The sequence below is a fragment of the Staurois parvus genome, unplaced genomic scaffold (genome assembly GCF_062004578.1).
Source record: "Staurois parvus isolate SC_StPar_1 unplaced genomic scaffold, SC_StPar_1.0 ptg001389l, whole genome shotgun sequence".
Classification (NCBI taxonomy): domain Eukaryota; kingdom Metazoa; phylum Chordata; class Amphibia; order Anura; family Ranidae; genus Staurois; species Staurois parvus.
Genome location: NW_028319185.1, coordinates 406,236 through 432,826, shown reverse-complemented (window position 1 = coordinate 432,826; position 26,591 = coordinate 406,236). Strand labels below are relative to the sequence as shown.

At 46.5% G+C, this 26,591-nt stretch overlaps 1 protein-coding gene across 1 annotated transcript in view; it reads right to left on the bottom strand.

Annotated features, from left to right (window-relative positions):
- Positions 1 to 5,785: 5,785 nt before the first annotated feature.
- Positions 5,786 to 26,591, bottom strand: part of LOC149436256 (neurotensin receptor type 1-like) — a 71,287-nt gene continuing 50,481 nt past the window's right edge. Inside the window, exons 2-3 of the mRNA XM_089661810.1 lie at positions 9,654 to 10,587; positions 5,786 to 6,659 (exon numbers count right to left, since the gene is read on the bottom strand). Coding sequence (XP_089517936.1) covers positions 6,199 to 6,659; positions 9,654 to 10,557 — 1,365 coding nt within the window. The 5' untranslated portion in view covers positions 10,558 to 10,587 and the 3' untranslated portion in view covers positions 5,786 to 6,198. The remainder of the gene's footprint in view (positions 6,660 to 9,653; positions 10,588 to 26,591) is intronic.

Sequence of the window (26,591 nt, the reverse complement as noted above, 5' to 3'; positions counted from 1 at the left end):
CACTCCATTAAGTGTCAAGAACTATAAGAGTTGGGTCTGAAGTGACCAATTAAATGGATGTTGCCATCGGGCACAATTTATATGAAAATAATGTTCAATACAAGCTTTCATTAGTTATGACAGATGTGATATCTTAGAGCTACCCAAGGACCACGGATCAAGGAAATGGTGACCCAAATTTCAAGAATCTTGGCCCACTCCAGACCTATGAAAGTTGAGTGCTGAAATGACCAATTAAATGGACTGTGCCATTACTGACAGTTTAAATCAAAATAATGCTCAGTGCAAGCTTTCATTATTCACGACAGATGTGATATCTTAGGGCCACCCGAGGAACCCTGATTAAGATAACAGCGACCCAAAATTTAAGGAGCCCGGCCCACTCCAACTGTCAGACCTTTAAGAGATGGGTGCTAAAGTGACCAAGTACACAGATGGTGCTATTAGTTACAGTTTAAAAGAAATGTCATGGTCACCAGCACTGCACTAATGCTCAATAGAAAACTTTATATGTGGTGATCAATATGAGTCACCTGAAAATGCCTGATCAAGGCAACATTGACCCAAATTTCAAGGATTCTGACCCACTCCAGACCTATGAGGGTTGAGTGCTGAAGTGACCAATCAAATGGATTCTGCCGTTACTCACAGTTTGAATTAAAATGATGCTCAACACAAGCTTGTATAACAAGATTTTATTAGTCACCACAAATGTGATATTTCATAGCCACCTGAGGATCCTTGATGAAGGCAACCGTGACCCAAAGTTCAAGAAGCCTGGCTCACTCCAGACTTAGGAGAGTTGGGGGTTGGTTGAAGTGACCAATTACATTCATGGAGCCATTACTCACAGTTTACATTTAAATCATGCTCAATACAAGTTTTTATTAGTCACAACAGATGTGACATCTTAGAGACACCTGAGGACCCCGGATCAAAGCAACGGTGACCCAAAGTTCAAGGTGTCTGGCTCACTCCAGACCTATGAAAGTTGGGTGTTGAAGTGACCAATTAAATGGATGAAGCCATCACTCACAGTTGAAATTAAAATAAAGCTCAAAGCAAGCTATCATTATCATGGGACATGTGACATTTTAAAGCCACCTAAGAACCCCTGATCAAAGCAACAGTGATCCAAAATTCAAGGAGTCTGGCTCACTCTAGACCTATGAAAGTTGGGTTTTGAAGAGACCAACTAAATGGAGGGTGCCATCACTCACATTGGAAATTAATATACAGCTCAATGCAAGCTTTAATTAGTTATGAGAGATGTGACATCTTAGAGACACCCAAGAACCCATGATCAAAGCAACAGTGATCCAAAATTCAAGGAGCCTGGCCAACTCTGGACCTATGTGAGTTGTGGGTTGAAGTGGCCAATTAAATGGATGGAGCCATTACTCACAGTTTAAATTGAAATCATGCTCAATACAAGCTTTTATTAGTCACAACAGATGTGACATCTTAGAGACACCTGAGGATCCCTGATCAAAGCAACAGTGACCCAAAATTCAAGGAGCCTGGCCAACTCTGGACCTATGAGAGTTGGGTCCTGAAGTGACCATTTAAAGGTATGGTGCCAATACTCAGTTAATATTAAATAAATAATTAGTGCATTTAGTAGTCACGACAGATGTGATATCTTAGATCCACCCCGAGGACTCCTGATCAAAGCAACTGTGACCCAAAACTCAAGGAGCCTGGCCCACACCAAAACCCCTTGAGGTTTGGGAGCTGAAGAGGTAAATTAAATACATGGTGTCATTGAGCATACTCTGAATTAAAATAATGCTCAATACCAGCTTTTGTTAGTCACAATAGATGTGATATTTCAAAGCCATCCGAGGACCCCTGATCAAAGGCAATGATGACCCACAATTCAAGGGGCCCACTCAATAAAGTGTCAGAACTTTGAGAGCTGGGTGCTGAAGTGACCAAGTATACAGATGGTGCCACTGCTTCCATTTTAAAGTAAAAGTAATTGTCACCAGCAATACAAGCTTATATTAGTGACGACTGGTGTGAGCCACCTGAGATCCTCTGATCAAGCCAACATTGACCCAAATTTCTAGGAGCCTGACCCACTCCATTAAGTGTCCAGAACTATAACATTTGGGTCCTGAAAGGCCCAAATAAATGGATGGTGCCATTACTCACAGTTTATATTAAAATAATGTTCAATACAAGCTTTCATTGGACCCAACAGCTACCCAAGTACCCCTGATGGGTGCTGAAGTGGCCAATTAATTAGATGGTGTCATTACTCACAATTTAAATTAATGTAAATACGTCACGCAGATATGATATCTTGGAGCCACTTGAGAACCTCTAACCAAGGCATGGATGACCCAAAATCCAAGGAGCTTGACCCACTCTAGTCAGCTCTGAGGAAAGGGAAACGCGTCAGCAGGCTGACCACACCACCAGTCGGACACTCTGCCACCAATTCGCCCATCACTGTGGCTTTATAGGCTTTTATATGCGCTAATTTTATGTTTTTTTTGTCCTTTTTAAAATTTTAATAAACCTTGGATAATGCGCTAGGTGTTTGTTTGCTTTTTTTCTTGACCCACTCCAGACCTATGAGAGTTGGGTGCTGAAGTGACCAATTAAATGGATGGTGCCATTACTCACAGTTTATATTAAAATAATGTTCAGTACAAGTTTTCATTGGACCCAACAACTACCCAAGGACCCCTGATAAGTGCTGAAGTGACCAATTAAATGGATGGTGCCATTACTCACAATTTAAATTAATGTAAATACGTCACGACAGATGTGATATCTTGGAGCCACTTGAGAACCTCTAATCAAGGCATGGATGACCCAAAATCCAAGGAGCTTGACCCGCTCCAGTCAGCTCTGAGGAAAGGGAAACTCGTCAGCAAGCCGACCACACCACCAGTCGGACACTCTGCCACCAATTCGCCCATCACTGTGGCTTTATAGGCTTTTATATGCGCTAATTTTATGTTTTTTGTCCTTTTTAAAATTTTAATAAACCTTGGATAATGCGCTAGGTGTTTGTGTGCTTTTTTTCTTGACCCACTTCAGATCTATGAGTGTTGGGTGCTGAAGTGACCAATTAAATGGATGGTGCCATTACTCACAATTTAAATTAATGTAAATACGTCACGACAGATGTGATATCTTGGAGCCACTTGAGAACCTCTAATCAAGGCATGGATGACCCAAAATCCAAGGAGCTTGACCCACTCCAGTCAGCTCTGAGGAAAGGGAAACGCGTCAGCAGGCCAACCACACCACCAGTCGGACACTCTGCCACCAATTCGCCCATCGCTGTGGCTTTATAGGCTTTTATATGCGTTAATTTTATGTTTTTTGTCCTTTTTAAAATTTTAATAAACCTTGGATAATGCGCTAGGTGTTTGTGTGCTTTTTTTTCTTGACCCACTCCAGACCTATGAGAGTTGGGTGCTGAAGTGACCAATTAAATGGATGGTGCCATTACTCACAGTTTGCATTAAAACAATAAATAAATCAATATACGGTATCCCCTTAAACAATGTACTACAAAATCCCACAACGCATGTAAACACTTTTACCCCAAAAAGTGTAATGATCTAATAAAATAATATGCTTATAACAAAACCAAAACAATGCCAAAAATACCCAATACAAAATACCCAAATCCTGATATCTGAAAATGTCCTTCCAAGTAAATAAAGTCACTCAAAAATAAAAGTCATTCATAAGTTCAAAGAAAAACCTCCATGTTGAGAAACAGCCTTCAGTAAGACTTCTGGGACAAAAACCAAATACAAAAACCCACAGGGCTTGTAATCATCAAGGCAGGATGATGTCCACCACAGAGATCCTCACAGCCCCTTAGATACACTCCTCTCTAAACACCAGTCTCCATACTCCAAAAAACGATGCCCACCAGATATATGGAATAAGTAATAGTGTAAATCCGCATATAACCTTTAAATAATACTTTATTTATATGCTTACATGATTTTCATCTTTAAAATTGCCATTGAAACAAAACCCTAACAGTAATACCTCTGGAGATCCTCTGAAGCACTCCTCTTGTGTATAAGATCGGACTTTCCAGGATCCAAAATGGCCGCTCGGTCACTTACGGTTCTGCTGTGCGTCTGACGTCACTTCCCTTGACGCGTTTTGTCATTGGACTTAATCATAAGGGATCTTAATTATGATTATTATTATTATACAGTATTTATATAGCGCCAAAGGGTATGCTCAGCGCTGTACAGTAGCAAGGGGGGACAGAACATGAGAGAAGACAGTAACAATACAATACACGAGGGGTGCGAGGGCCCTGCTCTTTCGAGCTTACAATCTAGGAGGGAGGGGAAGGTGGTACAGGAGGAAGCAGCTGTGGGGGTGGAGTGGCTGGAGGAGTGGAGGAGGTTAGTTGTTAGGTGAGGTCGGGTGTTAGGTGAGGTTGGGGTAGGCTTCCCTGAAGAGGAGGGTTTTCAGGGTGCGCCTGAAGGTGAGGAGGGTAGGTGACAGTCTGATGGATTGGGGTAGGAAGTTCCAGAGGATGGGGGAAGTCCTGGAGAAGTCCTGTAATCGGGCGTGGGAGGAGGAGACCAGGGAGCTGGAGAGTAGGAGGTCCTGTGAGGAGCGGAGGGCATGGGTATGGTAGTATTGGGGTATCAGGTCGGTGAGGTAGTTTGGGGCAGCGTTGTGAATGGCTTTGTAGGTCAGGGTTAGCAGCTTGAACTTGATGCGTTGGGCGATCGGGAGCCAATGAAGGGATTGGCAGAGGGGGGAGGCAGATGTGGAGCGGTTGGTGAGGTGGATGAGTCTAGCCGCTGAGTTCAGGATAGACTGGAGTGGGGATAGCGTTCGTTTGGGTAGGCCAGTGAGGAGGGAGTTGCAGTAGTCCAGGCGTGAGATGATGAGGGAATGTACGAGTTGTTTGGTGGTGTCTGGGGTGAGGAATGTGCGTATCTTGGAGATGTTGCGGAGGTGGAGCCTGCAAGATCTAGATAGCAGTTGGATGTGGGGTAGGAAGGAGAGGTGGGAGTCCAGGGTGACACCCAGGACTTTGGCGTGTGGGGTGGGACGAAACACGTCAAGGGAAGTGACGTCAGATGCACAGCGGAACTGGAAGTGACTGAGCAGCCATTTTGGATCCTGGAAAGTCCAATCTAATACACAGGAGGAGTACTTCAGAGGATCTCCAGAGGTATTACTGTTAGGGTTTTGTTTCAATGGCAATTTGAAAAATGAAAATCATGTAAGCATATAAATAAAGTATTATTTAAAGGTTATATGCGGATTTACACTATTACTTATTCCATATATCTGGTGGGCATCGTTTTTGGAGTATGGAGACTGGTGTTTAGAGAGGAGTGTATCTAAGGGGCTGTGAGGATCTCTGTGGTGGACATCATCCTGCCTTGATGATTACAAGCCCTGTGGCTTTTTGTATTTGGTTTTTGTCCCAGAAGTCTTTTTGAAGGCTGTTTCTCAACATGGAGGTTTTTCTTTGAACTTATGAATGACTTTTATTTTTGAGTGACTTTATTTACTTGGAAGGACATTTTCAGATATCAGGATTTGGGTATTTTTTATTGGGTATTTTTGGCATTGTTTTGGTTTCGTTATATGCATTAAAACAATGCTCAATACAAGTTTTCATTAGTTGCGACAGATGTGGTATCTTAGATCCACCTGAGGAACCCCAATCAAGGCTTGCAGCTGTGCTACACGTTGACCGAACCTCAATATGTATCGGTTAATGCTGGATTCAGGATACCCCACAGATAACAAATATTGAATGCCATGATATATTGTCGTTTTTTTTCCAAAGGTATCTCTCAAAACATAACAGAAAGTGACAATAGATTAATTTTCAATTAAGTCCCCATCACACCATTTCACGTAATCCTCTTTTATGAGAGTTTGAAAGAAGTCTCTGACTGGAACGTCGGTATCAGCTGAATAAAAACGCCGCCTTCAAGTCCCGGCCTTATTTGGAGCTTTAATTCTATAATCCTCTTACAGAATGAATATTACATTTCCTCGGCTGCTTACAGTTTGGATTTTTTTTTTTTGTTGTCATTTCGATACAATGAAACATACGCCAAGGATAATTTTATCAGAAGTAGCCATTTCCAGCAACTCGTCACAACACTATGGTTCTGCCATTCAAAATATTGGCAGCCTTGCAAAAATTTGTGAAAAAAAAAAAAATAGTTCTTACGGAAATGTGTAATCTTTGATTTCCATGACATCAAGGTGCCTGAAGAAAATAAGTTTTGGATCATTGGTTCGAGGTTGACTGAAGCATTCTTTTTGCTCTCCTTCGTTGGAATTAAGTGTCCACGTTGACCGGGTGCTTGGTGCCGACACGAGGGAAGATCCACCAGACCGAGCGCAGGAAACATGGTATGCGTGGTTTGGTCCGTCTGTTGACTTATCCTGCCATGGCAGAACAGCTGTAAGGGTTTCCCAGCATGCACTGCGGAACGACGTAGAAGAAATGCAGAATAGTATTGGGTCTAGAGCACTGTTGAGGTACCAAAGCGGCAGCGATAAGTAGGTCTTCAGCAAGGTGTAGACCTTAAGGATGTGTGTGTTCCAGTTGTCTATGTAGATCTGCATGAGTGATGAGGCGGTATCGGGAAAATTGCACAGGAAAAACGCCACCACTACAGCCCCTGGAAGAAAGGAAATTCGTTAGTACTCAGCTAAAAAAAAGCAATATATTATTATTATACAGGATTTATGGCGCCAACAGTTTGCTCAGCGCTTTACAATATAACGGGAGACAATACAGCAACAATACAGTTCAATAAAAGAGGGAAAGGAGGGCCGTGATCCTGGGAGCTTACAATCTAGGAGGGAGGGGCTCCAAAAGGTAGTAACTGTGGGGGATGGACTGGTTGGAAGAGTAGAAGATTCCATTATTAGCTGAGGACAGGATAGGCTTCCTTGAAGAGATAGGTTTTCAGAGATCGCCTAAAAGTGAGCAGAGTAGGCGATAGTCTGATAAATTGAGGTAGGGAGTTTCAGAGGATGGGGGAAGCTCTGGAAAAGTCCTGGAGATGAGCATGGGAGGAGGAGACAAGGGAGCTAGAGAGCAGGAGGTCTTGCGAGGAACGGAGAGTACGGTTTGGGTGATATTTAGAGACAAGATCGGTGATGTAATTTGGGGCAGAGTTATAAATGGCTTTATACAGTATTGTTAATGTTTTGAATCTTATCCGTTGGGCAATGGGAAGCCAGTGGAGGGATTGGCAGAGAGGGGTGGAGGACACTGAGTGGAGGACAGTGGAAGGATTGGCAGAGAGGGGTGGAGGACACTGAGTGGAGGCCAGTGGAGGGATTGGCAGAGAGGGGTGGAGGACACTGATTGGGGGCCAGTGGAGGGATTGGCAGAGAGGGGTGGAGGACACTGATTGGGGGTCAGTGGAGGGATTGGCGGAGAGGGATGGAAGACACTGAGTGGAGGCTAGTGGAGGGATTGGCAGAGAGGGGTGGAGGACACTGAGTGGAGGCTAGTGGAGGGATTGGCAGAGAGGGGTGGAGGACACTGAGTGGAGGCTAGTGGAGGGATTGGCAGAGAGGGGTGGAGGACACTGAGTGGGGGCCAGTGGAGGGATTGGCAGAGAGGGGTGGAGGACACTGATTGGGGGCCAGTGGAGGGATTGGCGGAGAGGGATGGAAGACACTGAGTGGAGGCTAGTGGAGGGATTGGCAGAGAGGGGTGGAGGACACTGAGTGCTAGTGTGGGGTTCTGATGCTGCAATCCTATAGCCCCCTTATAGAGCTTCTTTTTTTGGGGGGGCAGGGAAGATTTTTGCTGACACATAATGCTCTTACAGTTTTGGGGGGTGCCATTTGGCATCTTTGCCCTGGGCACTAGATGAGCTTGTCCCCGCACTGTTTGCCTTTGTTTGGGTGATGGGGGGTACTTGCATACTGCCCCTTCCTGGCCATCAAGACTGCATTAGATGGTCCCTACTGTCTAACTTGCAGTAGCCGTACATATCCAGGCTGTGCTTAATGAATGGTCTGTTTTTCTCAGTCCAGCTGTCAGGACCGGGATCAGAACCCATGACCTCTGCTGCATCCAGCAGTCACTCTCCTTACTGAGCCACCTGAGATACTGGACACCATTCTGTCTAAACCCTTGGATAATATTGCCTCGTACCTTGTTTCTTTTGAACCTTGAACCTTCTTGCTCCTCCCATGAACTTCCTATTTAAGCCATGCCTTTGCACTTCCTGTTTGACAAATTATTGTGCCCTTTTCCAGGCAATATCTTGCGCCTTTGCATACCTGCAGCCAGGGGCGGACTGATCATTTGGAAATGCTCGAGGGCCCGGGGTCAGTAGGGGGCCCCATGAGATGCCGATGATACCTTTTTCATAGGCTTTTTTGAGTTTGGGCAAGGACACAGGGGCCCCATGATCCCCTACTGCCTGGGTGTCCCATGAGTTGTCAGTCTGCCCCTGCCTGCAGCTGTCCTTATCTCCACTACCACTCATTACTAACGTTTGGCTTGACTATGCTTCTGCTTGATCCCAACCAGCCAATAAATATGACTGACCTTGTTTACAGATTATGCTTCTGCTTGATCCCTACTTGCTATATCTGCTACTGGACCCCGGCTTGCCCACCTCCTGGTGGGGCGAATCTGAGGACCTCAACCAGTTACTAACATGTAGCAAAACCCATCGCCACCATTAGGAGCTCTGGTGAATACCGGTTACTGCTTAGACCTTGCACATTGGCTGAATTTGGGTCGGTGATCTTCTTGTGTACTTATCCTGCTGGTCATTGGGCGTTTCCCTACTGGTCTCCAAGCCTGACCCCTGACTGTGACACCAGCTCTCCGAGTTAGGTCCTAAATAACTGAAATAAAGCATGGATACTAATCATATTTCTTGAATAATACATGGCCTACAATCAGTGGTGTATTTAGTTGTTGTGCTGCCCCCCTAGGCAACACTAAAATTGTGCAAACCCCCCAACCACCCCAGGCTTCGCCGCCACCACCACTCTTTGCCAACCACCCCCCCGTCTCTAGGCCCACCACTGGCACACTCCTCCAAACACACCTTCTCCCCCCAGGTCCCACCACCACTCTTCCTCTGCTGAACCAATGCCTACCCCTGTCATTAGTTCTCTCACTGGTTCTGGAAGTGTCCTCTACCACAGGATCTCTCGGTCTCTGCTAGTCTCTCCTCTCAGGACCAGGGGTGGACTGACTATTTGGAAAATCAGCACTGCCCGAGGGCCCAGGGTCAGTAGGGGGCCCTATGAGATGCCCCTGGTACCATTTTCATAGGCTTTTTTGAGCTTGGGCAAGGACACAGGGGCCCCATGATCCCCTATTGCCCGGGGGCCCCATGAGTTGTCAGTTTGCCGCTGCTCAGGACTGAACCTGCTTACTCCATCCTGCCACATCCTCCCAGGAGCCTCTCATGGGTCAGTCTGCGCCTGCTCACCAGGCCCCTTCTTCCAGGGGGCGGCGCTGCCCCCCCCTAAAAATTGCCAACGTAGACAAACACCTTGTTTGCCTCGCGGTAAACACGCTGCTGCCTACAATAGATTATAACACTTTGACATCAACTTAGATTTTCTGGACATTTTTAAAAAGTTGTAAAGCAACTAGCGTCCTTATAAACAAAGCCCAGTGCACCTACCCATCAGCTGACGGGCCTTCTTTTCTGAAAGCGGACGGCTTTGAGGTTGAGTTACGCTCTTGGAAGAAAACCGCCAATGCGTTCTTGTTAGGCCAATCTTCTCCCTCTGGCGATGGTTGATACTGAGGTGGTGGTAGATCAGCACGTGGAAGATCATGATGGTAACCAGGGGCACTACAAAGTATAGGATGCTCCGAATTTGCAGGATACTCTTGTATATAATGTAGGGTTTTGGTTCCAGCATCTCACACACGGTGGAATCAAGTACCACTTCCTCTTGGGTGGTGGCTGTATAGTCCAAAATACAGGCTGCAGACTCTCCATACACTAAAGCCACAGGAATAGTGCTGATAAATGATAAAATCCAGATAAAGGCCAACAAATACGCCATGCGAGATTTCCGTAGCCCAGTAATGGACCACATAGGATGGCATATGGCAAAGTACCTCTCGGAAGTAAAGGCGATAATGGTCCAACTGGTGGTAGCACAGTAGACATGCCGGATCATGAAGTACAATTTGCACACAGAGTCAGAGAGCGTCCAAGGGTAATATTGCCAGAAATATCGGTAAAGAGTCACCGGGATTGTAAAGAGCAACAAGATGTCTGCCAAGGCCAAACTCAAGAGGTAGAACCGAACTGCGCTCACTTTCATCCTTCCATTTCTCATGAGCGTAAGGATGCTAATACCGTTGGCCAAAATACCAAATAAGAAGAGTAAGCTACAAAAGACGGTGGCGGGTATGGCCACATAATTAGGCTCCTGCTTTTGGGCTCCAATGAAAAGGTGGTTTAACGTCCCACGGGTACGGTTGAAGGCCACGCCATCGTTCCACGAAGACTCATTTTCGAAGTTGAGGTGGTTCTGACATTCGTTTAAAACACGTGTCTTCGAGTGGTTCATTGCAGAAGCTCAAATTCAGAAGGTTGAATGCTAAACAAGGAGAGAAAATATTAATTAGCACAAAAGAAGCTACATTAGTGCGCAGTAAGTACACTCTGATTGCGCTCTTCAGCCGTAAGTGATGGTCACTAATTGAAAGTTTAAACAATGGTCAATGATTACGTGAATTGATTTTTTTTTTTTTCCTGTCATGCAAACCCTTGATAAGCCCAGTCATTTAGTGGCTGAGTCAGTCAAGCACCATTACAGAAGAGAGGTGAATGCGAAATATATTAAGGTCACCACTGAATATACAGTATGAAATCTTCAGATCATGGCATGCATTAATAAACACACTAAAATCACAATCATTGCTTACTTAGGGTAATATTCATCTATTAGTTAAAGATAGTTATGTAGAGGTTGTATAATAAATTACCATATCACCCAGTAGATGGCCTCCATTCAGTAGCCAAAAAAGACATGCACAAAAAGGGGGGTTGTGAAAAGAAATTCACAGAGAAAGTGGCTACATTATGAACAGAGTGTGACAATCAGAAAAATTTCCAAAAATTATGCTTTATTACATATACAAGTTTGACATTTGGGCAATCGCCCTGGTTTACCATCACCTCAGTATGAGACAATACACACAGACCTAAAACCATATAAAATGACACCAAGACCGGTCCAAATAATTGTGCAACAAAGACAGTGACTACTAGAGCCTAAAGTCTTTGTAGCACTGGTTCACAGGTGAACACTTCCCACAGGAGGTGTATGCAAAAATTATACCATAGGTATACCATGTGACATGTTGTAAATATGTAGACATGTTCTACTACCAAAATGGTTATATCCCAAGCAGGGAGTGTCAAAACATTACACTATAGATATAAAATATCACATGTATGCAGTGCAGCAAGCACAGTGTGCGTCAAAAAGAGAAGCATGCCTCTATGCCTATAAGAGACAAGAAAAAATGAATGTCATATATAAAATGCAGTACATTCCTATGCCGGCACATGTGGTTGGGGCCCATTCATCTGTAATATAAGCGACTGTTTCCTTAGGGCTCTTAAATGAGAATAAGCCCCATTTGTTACCAGGATGGAAGGACAGATGCAAATAGCAGAGCACTGCTTGAAATGGTTTCTTCACCACTATATGTGGACTACACACCACTTTCTGTAAGGAAAACAAGACAAATCCCAATAAATCTTCTGCCTGTTGAGATACACGTGGTATATCCTGTTTCCTATGAAAAGCAGCATGATGTCCCCATCCTGTAGTAAAACAAACAATATGTGGAAAGTCACTGGAAGAGATTTACTCTATGTAAGATGTATAGGTTATATCGATCACAGAGGACCATATAACTAGTGTCCTGTAACAGTCCACTCACCACCTGCGCAATGGATAGTAGGAGAGGAAAAGATGTCCTTCATAGGTACTGCCTTACAAGGCCAGAGAGGCCAGGGAACAACCGCTGACATCAGCCGATATACCGCGGGTTCCAGCCTCTTCTCGGCGCCTGTGCTGCTTAAGCCTGCCTCATGGCATGTGAAGATGGCTTCCTCCTTGTAGGTCAGCGTGCGTTCCACTTAGTGCGCATGACCGGAAGTGACGTATCTGACGTATGACGTCAACGCGTTTCGCCGATGGGCGTATCTCACTCAGCTTCGTCAGGATATTCATCTATGCCTACAATTATATATAACCGTGGTTTCCAAACTGTGGCTCAGAGGCCAGATGCGGCTCTTTGCTTGCCCTTGGGGCTCTATTGCTCCCGCTGGCACCAACAATGAGACACCATTCCTTTCCCTGACACCAACAGTAGGGCATTAATCCATTCATTGACACCAACAATGAGATACCATTCCTTTCCCTGACACCAACAGTAGGGCATTAATCCATTCATTGACACCAACAATGAGACACCATTCCTTTCCCTGACACCAACAGTAGGGCATTAATCCTATCGTTGACACCAACAATGAGACACCATTCCTTTCCCTGACACCAACAGTATGGCATTAATCCTATCACTGACACCAACAATGAGACACCATTCCTTTCCCTGACACCAACAGTATGGCATTAATCCTATCATTGACACCAACAATGAGACACCATTCCTTTCCCTGACACCAACAGTATGGCATTAATCCTATCACTGACACCAACAATGAGACACCATTGTGCGCATAATAATTTTGAGTATACATGCGTCCAGCATACATGTACCCTATTGGTTGCTATGACGCAGGCAGCCCCTGCTGCTCAGTTCCCCCTGGTTGCTAGGCCTCTGCCAACTAGTATCTTTGGTTTCCAGAACACAAGCATCCCAGTCCACCTTGCTTCCACGATTGCTAGGATGCAAGCGGCGCCTGCCCCCGTCACCTACCACCCTTGGTTGCTAAGGTGCAGATTGCCCCTGCCACCTAATTTCCTTGGTTGCCAGGATATAGGGGGCCTCTGCCACCCAGCTTCCTTCTTTTAAAGGCCTCATATGGCCCCCTACTGCCTAGAGCCCTTAGTAGCTAGGACATACACAGCCCCTGCTGCCAAGTGTCTCTGATTTCCAGGATAAAGGCAGCCCCTGCTGCCTATCACTCATGGTTGCTCGGTCACACGTTGTCTCTGTCACCTACCAACCTTGGTTGATAAGGCACAAATTGCCCCCGCTGCCTAACACACTCGGTTGCTAAGATATAGGTGTCTCTTGCTGCCTAACATTCATGGTTGCTAGGACACACGTTGCCCCTGTCACCTACTAACCTTGGTTGCTAAGGCACAAATTGCCACCGCTGCCTAACACGCTTGGTTGCTAAGATATAGGCGTCCCCTGCTGCCTAACACTCATGGTTGCTAGGACACGTTGCCCCTGTCACCTACCAACCTTGGTTGATAAGGCACAAATTGCCCCCGCTGCCTAACACACTCGGTTGTTAAGATATAGGCGTCCCTTGCTGCCTAACATTCATGGTTGCTAGGACACACGTTGCCCCTGTCACCTACCAACCTTGGTTGCTAAGGAACAAATTGCCACCGCTGCCTAACACGCTTGGTTGCTAAGATATAGGCGTCCCCTGCTGCCTAACACTCATGGTTGCTAGGACACATGTTGCCCCTGTCACCTATCAACCATGGTTGCTAAGGCACAAATTGCCCCCGCTGCCTAACACACTTGGTTGCTAAGATATAGGCGTCCCCTGCTGCTTACCATCCTTGGTGCTAGAATGCAATAAGCTCCTGCTGCCTACCATTCTTGGCTGCTAAAGCACAGGCAGCCCCTGCCACCTAGAGTCTTTGATTTCCACAGTGAAAGCTAGCATCCTTGGTTGCTAGGATGCAGGCTGCCCCATCACCTACCACCGTTTGATGCTAAGATGGAGACTGTTCCTTCTACCTATCATCCTTGGTTTCCAGGTAGCAGGGGCCCCCTGCCCGGCTAGCACCCTTCTTTGTGAAGTCTTGGGTGGCCTGTACCATCTACAGGGGTGTCAAACAGGCGGCCCTCCAGCTGTTGCGAAACTACAAGTCCCATCATGCCTCTGCCTTTGGGCGTCACGCTTGTAACTGTCCATCTTGCAACGCCTCATGGGACTTGTAGTTTGGCAACAGTTGGAGGGCCGCCAGTTTGACACCCGTGATTTGTAGCACCTTTGGCCACACGTGCCGAATGACTTTAATAGCAGAAATGACTTTCCGCACATATGCTGTCACTACACGTATGACTCATTCCGAGCCAACGTGTAGTCATTAGCGTGTTATGAGTGATGCAGACATTGCTAACCTCCCGGCCCTATGCAGAGGTGTAATAGAGTTCATTTACGCTCCACACATGTAAATATTGTACAAACATCCCAATGTAAGGACTAGAGATGAGCGAATCAAACTTGGCGAAGTGGAATTCGTTTCGAATATTAGGAAAAATTAGCAGACTTCGGATGCGCGAATCGAAATTTTTCCAAAAATGGCGGCGACATGTGTGGCGACAGAGCGGGGATCTCTGGGAAGGCGCGCAGACAAGGCGCGCTGACCCATAATGCATTAATTCATGACATGTGATCGCATTAGCCAATCAGCAGCCAGCCAGCCAGCACTGTGTAATGGTGGAGCTATAAATTGCGGCCATCTTACAATTCTCCATTTGCCTCCGGTCATTCAAGAGAGACAGACCTCTCTGTATTAGGGACAGAGTTAGGGCCACAGAGACTTTAGGGCCACAGAATCGTTACTTAGGGACACAGAATCGTTACTCAGGGACACAGAATTGTTACTCAGGGACACAGAATTGTTACTCAGGGACACAGAACTGTTACTCAGGGACACAGAATTGTTACTCAGGGACAGACACAGAATTGTTACTGAGGGACACAGAATTGTTACTGAGGGACACAGAATTGTTACTGAGGGACACAGAATTGATACTCAGGGACACAGAACTGTTACTCAGGGACACAGAACTGTTACTCAGGGACACAGAACTGTTACTCAGGGATGGACACAGAATTGTTACTGAGGGACACAGAATTGTTACTGAGGGACACAGAATTGTTACTCAGGGACACAGAATTGTTACTCAGGGACACAGAATTGTTACTCAGGGACACAGAACTGTTACTCAGGGACACAGAATTGTTACTCAGGGACAGACACAGAATTGTTACTGAGGGACACAGAATTGTTACTGAGGGACACAGAATTGTTACTGAGGGACAAAGAATTGTTACTCAGGGACACAGAATTGTTACTCAGGGACACAGAATTGTTACTCAGGGACAGACACAGAATTGTTACTGAGGGACACAGAATTGTTACTGAGGGACACAGAATTGTTACTGAGGGACAAAGAATTGTTACTCAGGGACACAGAATTGTTACTCAGGGACACAGAATTGTTACTCAGGGACAGACACAGAATTGTTACTGAGGGACACAGAATTGTTACTGAGGGACACAGAATTGTTACTCAGGGACACAGAACTGTTACTCAGGGACACAGAACTGTTACTCAGAGACACAGAATTGTTACTCAGGGACAGACACAGAATTGTTACTGAGGGACACAGAATTGTTACTCAGGGACACAGAACTGTTACTCAGGGACACAGAATTGTTACTCAGGGACACAGAACTGTTACTCAGGGACACAGAATTGTTACTCAGGGACACAGAATTGTTACTCAAGGACACAGAACTGTTAATCAGGGACACAGAATTGTTACTCAGGGACAGACACAGAATTGTTACTGAGGGACACAGAATTGTTACTGAGGGACACAGAATTGTTACTCAGGGACACAGAATTGTTACTCAGGGACACAGAACTGTTACTCAGGGACACAGAATTGTTACTCAGGGACAGACACAGAATTGTTACTGAGGGACACAGAATTGTTACTGAGGGACACAGAATTGTTACTGAGGGGCACAGAATTGTTACTCAGGGACACAGAATTGTTAGTCAGGGACACAGAATTGTTACTCAGGGACACAGAACTGTTACTCAGGGACACAGAATTGTTACTCAGGGACACAGAACTGTTACTCAGGGACACAGAATTGTTACTCAGGGACAGACACAGAATTGTTACTGAGGGACACAGAATTGTTACTGAGGGACACAGAATTATTACTCAGGGGCAGACACAGAATTGTTACTCAGGGACAGACACAGAATTGTTACTGAGGGACACAGAATTGTTACTGAGGGACACAGAATTGTTACTGAGGGACATAGAATTGTTACTGAGGGACACAGAATTGTTACTCAGGGACACAGAACTGTTACTCAGGGACACAGAATTGTTACTCAGGGACACAGAACTGTTACTCAGGGACACAGAATTGTTACTCAGGGACACAGAACTGTTACTCAGGGACACAGAATTGTTACTCAGGGACAGACACAGAATTGTTACTGAGGGACACAGAATTGTTACTGAGGGACACAGAATTGTTACTGAGGGACACAGAATTGTTACTGAGGGACACAGAATTGTTACTCAGGGACAGACACAGAATTGTTACTGAGGGACACAGAATTGTTACTGAGGGACACAGAATTGTTACTCAGGGACACAGAATTGTTACTCAGGGACACAGAACTGTTACTCAGGGACACAGAATTGTTACTCAGGGACACAGAACTGTTACTCAGGGACACAGAATCGTTACTCAGGGACACAGAATCGTTGAATTAAAGAGTATGTCAGACAACACGCAGAGGAGTGTCAGAGGAGGCCATGTTTTAGGAGCGAGCAGACGTGGCAGCAGAGGAAGGGGTCCGGGAGCAAGCCCACTGAAATCACGTGTCCTCGACCTGCCCCTGTCCTTTGGTGTTCCCTCACCAAGCGAAGTATCGCATGCTGTGGGCTCAGCCCCACTGTACAGTGAGGAAGAGCTAACAGAGGGCGGTCAGGAACGGGGGGAGACATCCGCCTCTTCAGCAGCCAGGCGAAGAAGTACTGGCGAGGAGAGTGGCTCGGTAGCCGGTCTAGAGACAGGTCTGTCTCCTGACCCACACGCAGCCGAGGGGGCTAGTAGTGAGGCGGAGACCCTAATTGATGATGATGAGGCTGATCGCACTTGGCAGCCTCGTCGTCATCAGGCTATTGCTTCCGCATCATCAGGAGAAGAGGGTGCCAGCTTGGCAGCGAGCAAAACAGTCGGTGGGTTGCCCAGGAGGCAGCAGGGTCGCAGCAGTGTCAGTGGAGGCAAACGGCCACGGAGTAGAGCACCAGCTCCACTGCAGCCTACCACCACGGCCAGTAGTGGTGCCGGTGTGCATGGAGGAAGTAGCAGTCAGCCAGTGAGGAGTAGCGGGGGCAAAGTTTCCTACTCGGCGGTGTGGCAATTTTTCGTCAAGCCGCCCGAGGAAGTAAACGTAGCCGTATGTCGACTATGTGGCCAGAAAGTCAAGCGTGGCCAGGGGGCCCATGTCTCCATCGCCACACTCTGCCATGTGCCACTTTCAGGTCTCCTCACACTGCTGGTGGGTTCCATTTTGTCATAGGGTGCTGGCAGATTACGGGCCTCCCATTGCTGCTGCCAGGCCCGTAATCTGCCATGGGCCCCTGTACCGCCTCCTCGTGCTGCTGCCAGGTCCAGAGTGTCTCATGGGTCCCTGTACGGCCTCCCATTGCTGCTGTCTCCATCGCCACACTCTGCCATTTGCCACTTTCAGGTCTCCTCACACTGCTGGTGGGTTCCATTTTGTCATAGGGTGCTGGCAGATTACGGGCCTCCCATTGCTGCTGCCAGGCCCGTAATCTGCCATGGGCCCCTGTACCGCCTCCTCATGCTGCTGCCAGGTCCAGAGTGTCTCATGGGTCCCTGTACGGCCTCCCATTGCTGCTGTCTCCATCGCCACACTCTGCCATTTGCCACTTTCAGGTCTCCTCACACTGCTGGTGGGTTCCATTTTGTCATAGGGTGCTGGCAGATTACGGGCCTCCCATTGCTGCTGCCAGGCCCGTAATCTGCCATGGGCCCCCGTACCGACTCCTCATGCTGCTGCCAGGCCCGTAATCTGTCATGGGCCCCTGTACCGCCTCCTCATGCTGCTGCCAGGTCCAGAGTGTCTCATGGGTCCCTGTACGGCCTCCCATTGCTGCTGTCTCCATCGCCACACTCTGCCATGTGCCACTTTCAGGTCTCCTCACACTGCTGGTGGGTTCCATTTTGTCATAGGGTGCTGTATGGCCTCCCATTGCTGCTGCCTCCACCGCCACACTGTGGCTCCACACTCTGGTTTTGGCCCCGTGACTGCCCAAATGAGGGAAGTGTGCGGTGATTCTAAGATCGACGGCACTCATCTGCATGTCATACTGACTGACAGTATTATTTCTCTTCCCCAGCAGACGCCAAGGGCATTTAAATTAAAGGTACAGTGTTCTGCACTAATATAAAGGCTCTCTGAAGCCTAGAAACACCGTTTTTAAAGTTAAATTCGCAGCGAATATATTCGCATCGAATCAAATTTATTCCTCGAATTCGCCGAATCAGCCGAATCGAATTTTTGAATACTTCGCTCATCTCTAGTAAGGACCATACATACGGCCAACTGAACGAGCCCTTAAAGTGTCAGTTCTGTCGGTGACAACACTTTGATAATGAGAAAGGAGAGAGGAGACATGGCTGGAAGAACATCCACAACTGCTTAAAACCACCGATCTTTACGACAGTGGTATGTACATCGGCAAATCTGAATACGGATGGCACGTCAAACCGTAAAACAGATAGTCGATGGCAACAAAGGGCTAACAAGGGTCCACTTATGGGAGCCACCAATAGGAAATAAAGACTAGTATAGACACAGGGATCACCTGACGTGTGTGACCAAAGATTGGAAGATTGGTTCCTGCCCTGACCAATTCTGATTTCTTCTATGACATACAGATGGCGAGGTCGTTGTTTGGCGTACATTGCATGAACCCTAGACGCTGGGCTGGAAAGGGAGGTTGGCAGCAACACCATGTGGCTGATAGATCTGAAGGAACTTGGTGATGCTATTGCAACCTTTCTGACCTTTTTTTTTTACCCAGGAGGAAGCCCTAAAATAATTTTCAGCTTTTGAGGAACCCTTACTGAAACCTATTCATGTGGGATCAATGGGGGAAACGCCCTTAACATTGGTGGACAATAAGAAGAATGTCCCTTACATTAGTCGTCAATGGGAAGAATGTCCCTTACATTAGTCGTCAATGGGAAGAATGTCCCTTACATTGGTGGTCAGTTGGAAGAATGTCCCTTACATTAGGGGTCAGTGGGAAGAATGTCCCTTACATTGGTGGTCAGTGGGAAGAATGCTCCTTACATTGGTGATCAGTGGGAAGAATGTCCCTTACATTGGTGGTCAGTGGGAAGAATGTCCCTTACATTGGTGGTCAGTGGGAAGAATGCTCCTTACATTGGGGGTCAGTGGGAAGAATGTCCCTTACATTGGGGGTCAGTGGGAAGAATGTCCCTTACATTGGTGGTCAGTGGGAAGAATGTCCCTTACATTGGTGGTCAGTGGGAAGAATGTCCCTTACATTGGTGGTCAGTGGGAAGAATGTCCCTTACATTGGAGGTCAGTGGGAAGAATGTCCCTTACATTGGTGGTCAGTGGGAAGAATGTTCCTTACATTGGTGATCAATGGGAAGAATGTCCCTTACATTGGTGGTCAGTGGGAAGAATGTCCCTTACATTGGGGGTCAGTGGGAAGAATGCCCCTTACATTGGAGGTCAGTGGGAGGAATGTCCCTTACATTGGGGGTCAGTGGGAAGAATGTCCCTTACATTGGGGGTCAGTGGGAAGAATGTCCCTTACATTGGGGGTCAGTGGGAAGAATGTCCCTTACATTGGGGGTCAGTGGGAAGAATGTCCCTTACATTGGGGATCAGTGGGAAGAATGTCCCTTACATTGGGGATCAGTGGGAAGAATGTCCCTTACATTGGGGGTCAGTGGGAAGAATGTCCCTTACATTGGTGGTCAGTGGGAAGAATGTTCCTTACATTGGTGATCAATGGGAAGAATGTCCCTTACATTGGTGGTCAGTGGGAAGAATGTCCCTTACATTGGGGGTCAGTGGGAAGAATGCCCCTTACATTGGAGGTCAGTGGGAGGAATGTCCCTTACATTGGGGGTCAGTAGGAAGAATGTCCCTTACATTGGGGGTCAGTGGGAAGAATGTCCCTTACATTGGGGGTCAGTGGGAAGAATGTCCCTTACATTGGAGGTCAGTGGGAAGAATGTCCCTTACATTGGGGGTCAGTGGGAAGAATGTCCCTTACATTGGTGATCAGTGGGAAGAATGTCCCTTACATTGGAGGTCAGTGGGAAGAATGTCCCTTACATTGGTGGTCAGTGGGAAGAATGTCCCTTACATTGGGGGTCAGTGAGAAGAATGCTCCTTACATTGGGGGTCAGTGGGAAGAATGTCCCTTACATTGGAGGTCAGTGGGAAGAATGTTCCTTACATTGGTGGTCAGTGGGAAGAATGCTCCATACATTGGTGGTCAGTGGGAAGAATGCTCCATACATTGGTGGTCAGTGGGAACAGTGCACCCCTTACAGGGATGGTCATAATGCCACCTCTACAGATAGTTAAAAAGATCATTGGTGTCGTTTGGCACCATCAAATAGGAGGTCTATCAATCACAGCTCATGGAACCCCTAGCAACCTCTGGAGGAACCCTAGTATTTTATAGAACCCTGGTTGAGAATGGCTGTGCTATTGAGTCAGCACGCATCAACATTACAAAAAGGAATGTTCCAGCAACTAGTGGAATCCCCCACTACTGCTGCAAAGGATTCAGGCAGTTCTAAAGGAAATAAAGGGTCCGACCCCGGGACGAAATAGGGGCACCTAAAACAGTGACCACTGCGTGTGGGCAGTGGTGTATTTAGGTTTTGTGCTGCCCTAGGAAACACAAAAATTGCACCCCCCCCCCGCAGAGAGAGACTGACATTGACCAACAACACCCCAGCTCCCCACCCAAGAGAGCCTTCCATTACCACTGCCCCCCATACACCAGCCACCAACCCCCATAGCGAGAGAGAGAAAGACACTAACCTTCACAGCTCTGGACATCCCCAAATGAGAGTCGGGTTGTACATACACCATCATGAAACCCTCAGCCTCTCTCGGAACCCACCAGGTCCCCATGACATGTGTGTCCCTTCTTCCATCCCTTCTTCCAATGGGCAGTGCTGCCCCCCCCCCCCCTGAAAAAATGCCACCCTAGGCAAATGCCTTGTTTGCCTTGTGGTAAATACACCCATGCGTGTGGGCCTCTCTGGGAGATAATTTTGAGTTTTGAAGGCGAGACTACAGGCCTACATTTTAAATCAGGATAAATGCATAATAACACAACACAACATATTGATCGATAAGATCTATCAGACCGGCTTGGATAAGTATATGTTATGAAACACGAATAATCACCGTGATAAACATGTCATGCTTCAGTGCAATTATTAAACACTATTAGACCACCAAAGGGTTTCAGTGAGACAAGGAAAGCAACAGTCAGAGTGACAGTAATGATAGGAAGGACTTTCAATGTAAATGAGAAGTCACGACCAGCAGGTACAAGTACATACAAACAGCATAAATGTGGCAATAATACACAGAAATGTCCATAATGTAAAGAAACCACTTATCTAAATCAATAAAGGAGTCCAACAAGTCTGACTGCATAAAAGGAACATAAGAGAATAGAATTTAAGGTAGAAAAAGGCAATATATAGGATATACAATTATATAAATGTATAAATGGAAACTATTCAAATACCTCTGTCTATAAAAGGGTTGAATTATTGTTGGTGGAGCGCAGGATCCAAGGGTAAGTATAATCTGGTGCGATCTCCAGTTCTCTATTACACGGGGGGTATCCCTATGGGACCCCAGAATGGTCAAAGGAAAGTGGGAGAGATGAGAACATCATGTGATTTTATGGTAAGTCCAGTATAGATTTATCTCAAAACCACAGGTGAATTGCAACGAGTTTCAGGGGCTCAGTACTCTTCATCAGTGCTCATGCTGGTGATGATACCTCTGCCCATAAAAGGCTTCATTTGGTGTTGGTAGAGCGCTGGATCCAAGGGTAAGTATAATTTGGTGTGATCTCCAGTTCTCTATTACACGGGGTGAAAATAGAAGTATCGGGGGCTCAGTACTCTTCATCAGTGCACATGCTGGTGATGATACCTGTCAGGAATGGACTCGCCAATAGTGGTGGGACTCACCTGCCTTGTGGGTTGCAGTACCAGGACTGGCCAGCGGGTGCTCTCAGCAACCAGAGGCTCACTCCTGCAGTCAGCCAAAACACCTGAGGCTGATTGCAGGAGGTGCATATAAGGAATGGCTAGACTTGCAATCAGGGCCTTGGTGTATGTTTCCCAAGAGCCCCTGTACCTGCATCCTGTCTGCTTCCTGTCTGATCCTGCTTGATCCCTGGCTCTGATTGAACTCCGCCTGTCCTGACCACTGCTATTCCTGACCACTCTCCAGTCTGCTCCTTTGGTACCTTGTCTGCCTGATTGTTCCTGACCCGGCCCGTCTGACTACGCTCTGCCTGCTCCTTTGTACCTTGCCTGCCCGTTTGCTACCGACCTGGCCTGCCCGACTACGCTTAGTATTGTTCTTTTGTTATCTGTTGGGGGTTTTGGTTTGGTTTCTTTGCACTGTGTTTATGTTTAGTCTTGCACTGCGTTTATGTATTGTTTTGTCTTAAATAAATTATATTGTTTATACTATATCTGAAGCCTGCGTTTCCCTGTGTCAGTCCACACACCTCTGGTCATACCCGGAGCCCTGACAATACCTCTGAATAGAATTTAAGGTAGAAAAAGGCAATATATAGGATATACAATTATATAATTGTATAAATGGAAACTATTCAAATACCTCTGTCTATAAAAGGGTTGAATTATTGTTGGTGGAGCGCTGGATCCAAGGGTAAGTATAATCTGGTGCGATCTCCAGTTCTCTATTACATGGGGGGGGGAGTATCCCTATGGCACCCCAGAATGGCCAAAGGAAAGTGGGAAAGATGAGAACATCATGTGATTTTATTGTTAGTCCAGTACAGATTTATCTCAATACCACAGGTGAAAATACGAGTTTCGGGGGCTCAGTACTCTTCATCAGTGCTCATGCTGGTGATGATACCTCTGCCCATAAAAGGTTTGATTTGGTGTTGGTGGAGCGCTGGGTCCAAGGGTAAGTATAATCTGGTGCGATCTCCAGTTCTCTATTACACGGGGGTATCCCTATGGAACCCCAGAATGGTCAAAGGAAAGTGGGAAAGATGAGAACATCATGTGATTTTACTCAAAACCACAGGTGAAAATACGAGTTTCGGGGGCTCAGTACTCTTCATCAGTGCTCATGCTGGTGGTGATGATACCTCTGCCCATAAAAGGATTGATTTGGAGTTGGCGGAGCGTTGGATCCAAGGGTAAGTATATTCTGGTGCGATCTCCAGATCTCTATTACACGGGGGTATCCCTATGGGACCCCAGAATGGTCAAAGGAAAGTGGGAGAGATGGGAACATCATGTGATTTTATGGTACGTCCAGTACAGATTTATCTCAAAACCACAGGTGAAAATACGAGTTTCGGGGGCTCAGTACTCTTCATCAGTGCTCATGCTGGTGATGATACCTCTGCCCATAAAAGGATTGATTTGGAGTTGGCGGAGCGTTGGATCCAAGGGTAAGTATATTCTGGTGCGATCTCTAGATCTCTATTACACGGGGGTATCCCTATGGGATCCCAGAATGGTCAAAGGAAAGTGGGAGAGATGGGAACATCATGTGATTTTATGGTACGTCCAGTACAGATTTATCTCAAAACCACAGGTGAAAATACGAGTTTCGGGGGCTCAGTACTCTTCATCAGTGCTCATGCTGGTGATGATACCTCTGCCCATAAAAGGTTTGATTTGGTGTTGGTGGAGCGCTGGGTCCAAGGGTAAGTATAATCTGGTGCGATCTCCAGTTCTCTATTACAAGGGGGTATCCCTATGGGACCTCAGAATGGTCAAAGGAAAGTGGGAGAGATGGGAACATCACATGATTTTATGGTAAGTCCAGTACAGATTTATCTCAAAACCACAGGTGAAAATACGAGTTTCGGGGGCTCAGTACTCTTCATCAGTGCTCATGCTGGTGATGATACCTCTGCCCATAAATGGTTTGATTTGGTGTTGGTGGAGTGCTGGATCCAAGGGTAAGTATAAACTGGTGCAATCTCCAGAGGCAGATCTCTATTACACGGGGTATCTGGAATGGTTGAAGGAAAATAGGAAAGATGAGAGGTTTATGTGACTTTATAGTAAGTCCAGTATAGATTTACTTATCTCAGAACCACAGGTAAAAATCCGTGTTTTGGGGGCTCGAAACTCTTCATTGGTGCTCATGCTGGTGATGATTGAAGAAATAGTGGACAATGAGAATAGAACCTGAATTAGGATGGTGACAGTGCCAGAATGACAACCATAAAAAGAGTAGAATAATTTAGAGGTAAGTTGTATGAGCTTTCTGACTTTCAATTACCTCTGCCCATAAAAGGGTTGAATTGGTGTTGGTGGAGTGCTGGATCCAAGGATAGGTGCAATTTCCAGTCTTAAGAGGCAGCTCTCTATTACACGGGGTATCCCTATGAGACTCCGCAATGGTCGTAAGAAAGTTGCAAAGATTAGAGCATAACATGACTTTATGCAAAGTCCAGTATAAATTTATCTCAAAATCACAGACAAAAATACGAGTTTTGTGGGCTCAGAACACTATATCAGGGCGTATGCTGGTGATGATCGAGGTAATACTGGACAATAAGAACAGAGGATCAAGAATTATGATGGTGACAGTGCCAGTTTGACAGCCATAAAACCGGTTGAATACATTTGAGGAAAATTGGATGACTTTCTGAATTCCAGTTACCTCTACCCACAAAAGGGTTGAACTGGTGTTGGTGGAGCGCTGAATCCAAGGTTAAGTATAATCTGGCGCTGTCTCCAGTCTTAAGAGGAAGCTCTCTATTACACGGGGAATCCCAGTGGGAACCCAGAATGTCCGAAGGAAAGTGGGAAAAATGAGAGAATTGCATGGCTTTATAGTAAGTCCAGTATAGATTTATTTTTCTCAAAACCATGAAAATACGAGTTTCGGGGGCTCAGAACTCTTCATCAAGGAATATTCTGGTGATGATAGACATAATACTGGACAATGAGAGCAGAGGATCAAGAAGTATGAATGGTGACGGTGCCAGACAGCCATAAAAAGGGTTGTATACATCACAACATAATTCGTGATGAGATCTCCAGTGTCAAGCTTCCTCCTCCAATCAACATACCAGGCCCAGCACCAATCTCAACACTCTCCTCCTTCAACCCTGTTACCACCGAGGAAGTTACCGAACTCCTATCCAAGGCCCACTTCACCACCTGTCCCCTGGACCCTGTCCCCTCACAATTATTGCAGCCTCCTTCCTGCTCTATCCTAAACTCTCTAACCCGCATCTTCAACCTCTCACTCCACAGGCACCTTTCCCTCTCGGATCAAACATGCACTGGTTACCACCATACTTAAAAAACCCTCGCTGGACCTCACCTGTTTGAATAATTTAAGACCCATTTCCCTGCTCCCGTTTGCCTCTCGAGTGCCTTGTTCACAACCGTACCTCACCCATGACAACCTTCTCGATCTTCTACAGTCTGGCTTCTGCCCACAACATTCCACTGAAACTGCCCTACTAAAACTCACTAATGACCTACTAACTGCTAAAACCAACGGCCATTACTCCATACTCATCCCAACCAATGGCCATTACTCCATACTCATCCCAACCAACGGCCATTACTCCATACTCATCCCAACCAACGGCCATTACTCCATACTCATCCCAACCAACGGCCATTACTTCATACTCATCCCAACCAACGGCCATTACTCCATACTCATCCCAACCAACGGCCATTACTCCATACTCATCCCAACCAATGGCCACTACTCCATACTCATCCCAACCAATGACCACTACTCCGTGCTCATCCCAACCAATGACCACTACTCCGTGCTCATCCCAACCAATGACCACTACTCCGTGCTCATCCCAACCAACGACCACTACTCCATACTCATCCCAACCAACGGCCATTACTCCATAGTCATCCCAACCAACGGCCATTACTCCATAGTCATCCCAACCAACGGCCATTACTCCATAGTCATCCCAACCAACGGCCATTACTCCATACTCATCCCAACCAACGGCCATTACTCCATACTCATCCCAACCAACGGCCATTACTCCATACTCATTCCAACCAACGGCTATTACTCCATACTCATTCCAACCAACGGCCATTACTCCATACTCATACTCCGAGACCTTTCTGCTGCCTTTGACACAGTCGACTACCCACTCCTCCTCAGTAAACTCCACTCCATCGTCCTCCGTGACTCTGCTCTCTCCTGGTTCTCCTCTTACCTTTCTCAGCACACTTTCAGTGTCACATACAACTCCTCCTCCTCCGCTCCTCTTCCTCTTTCC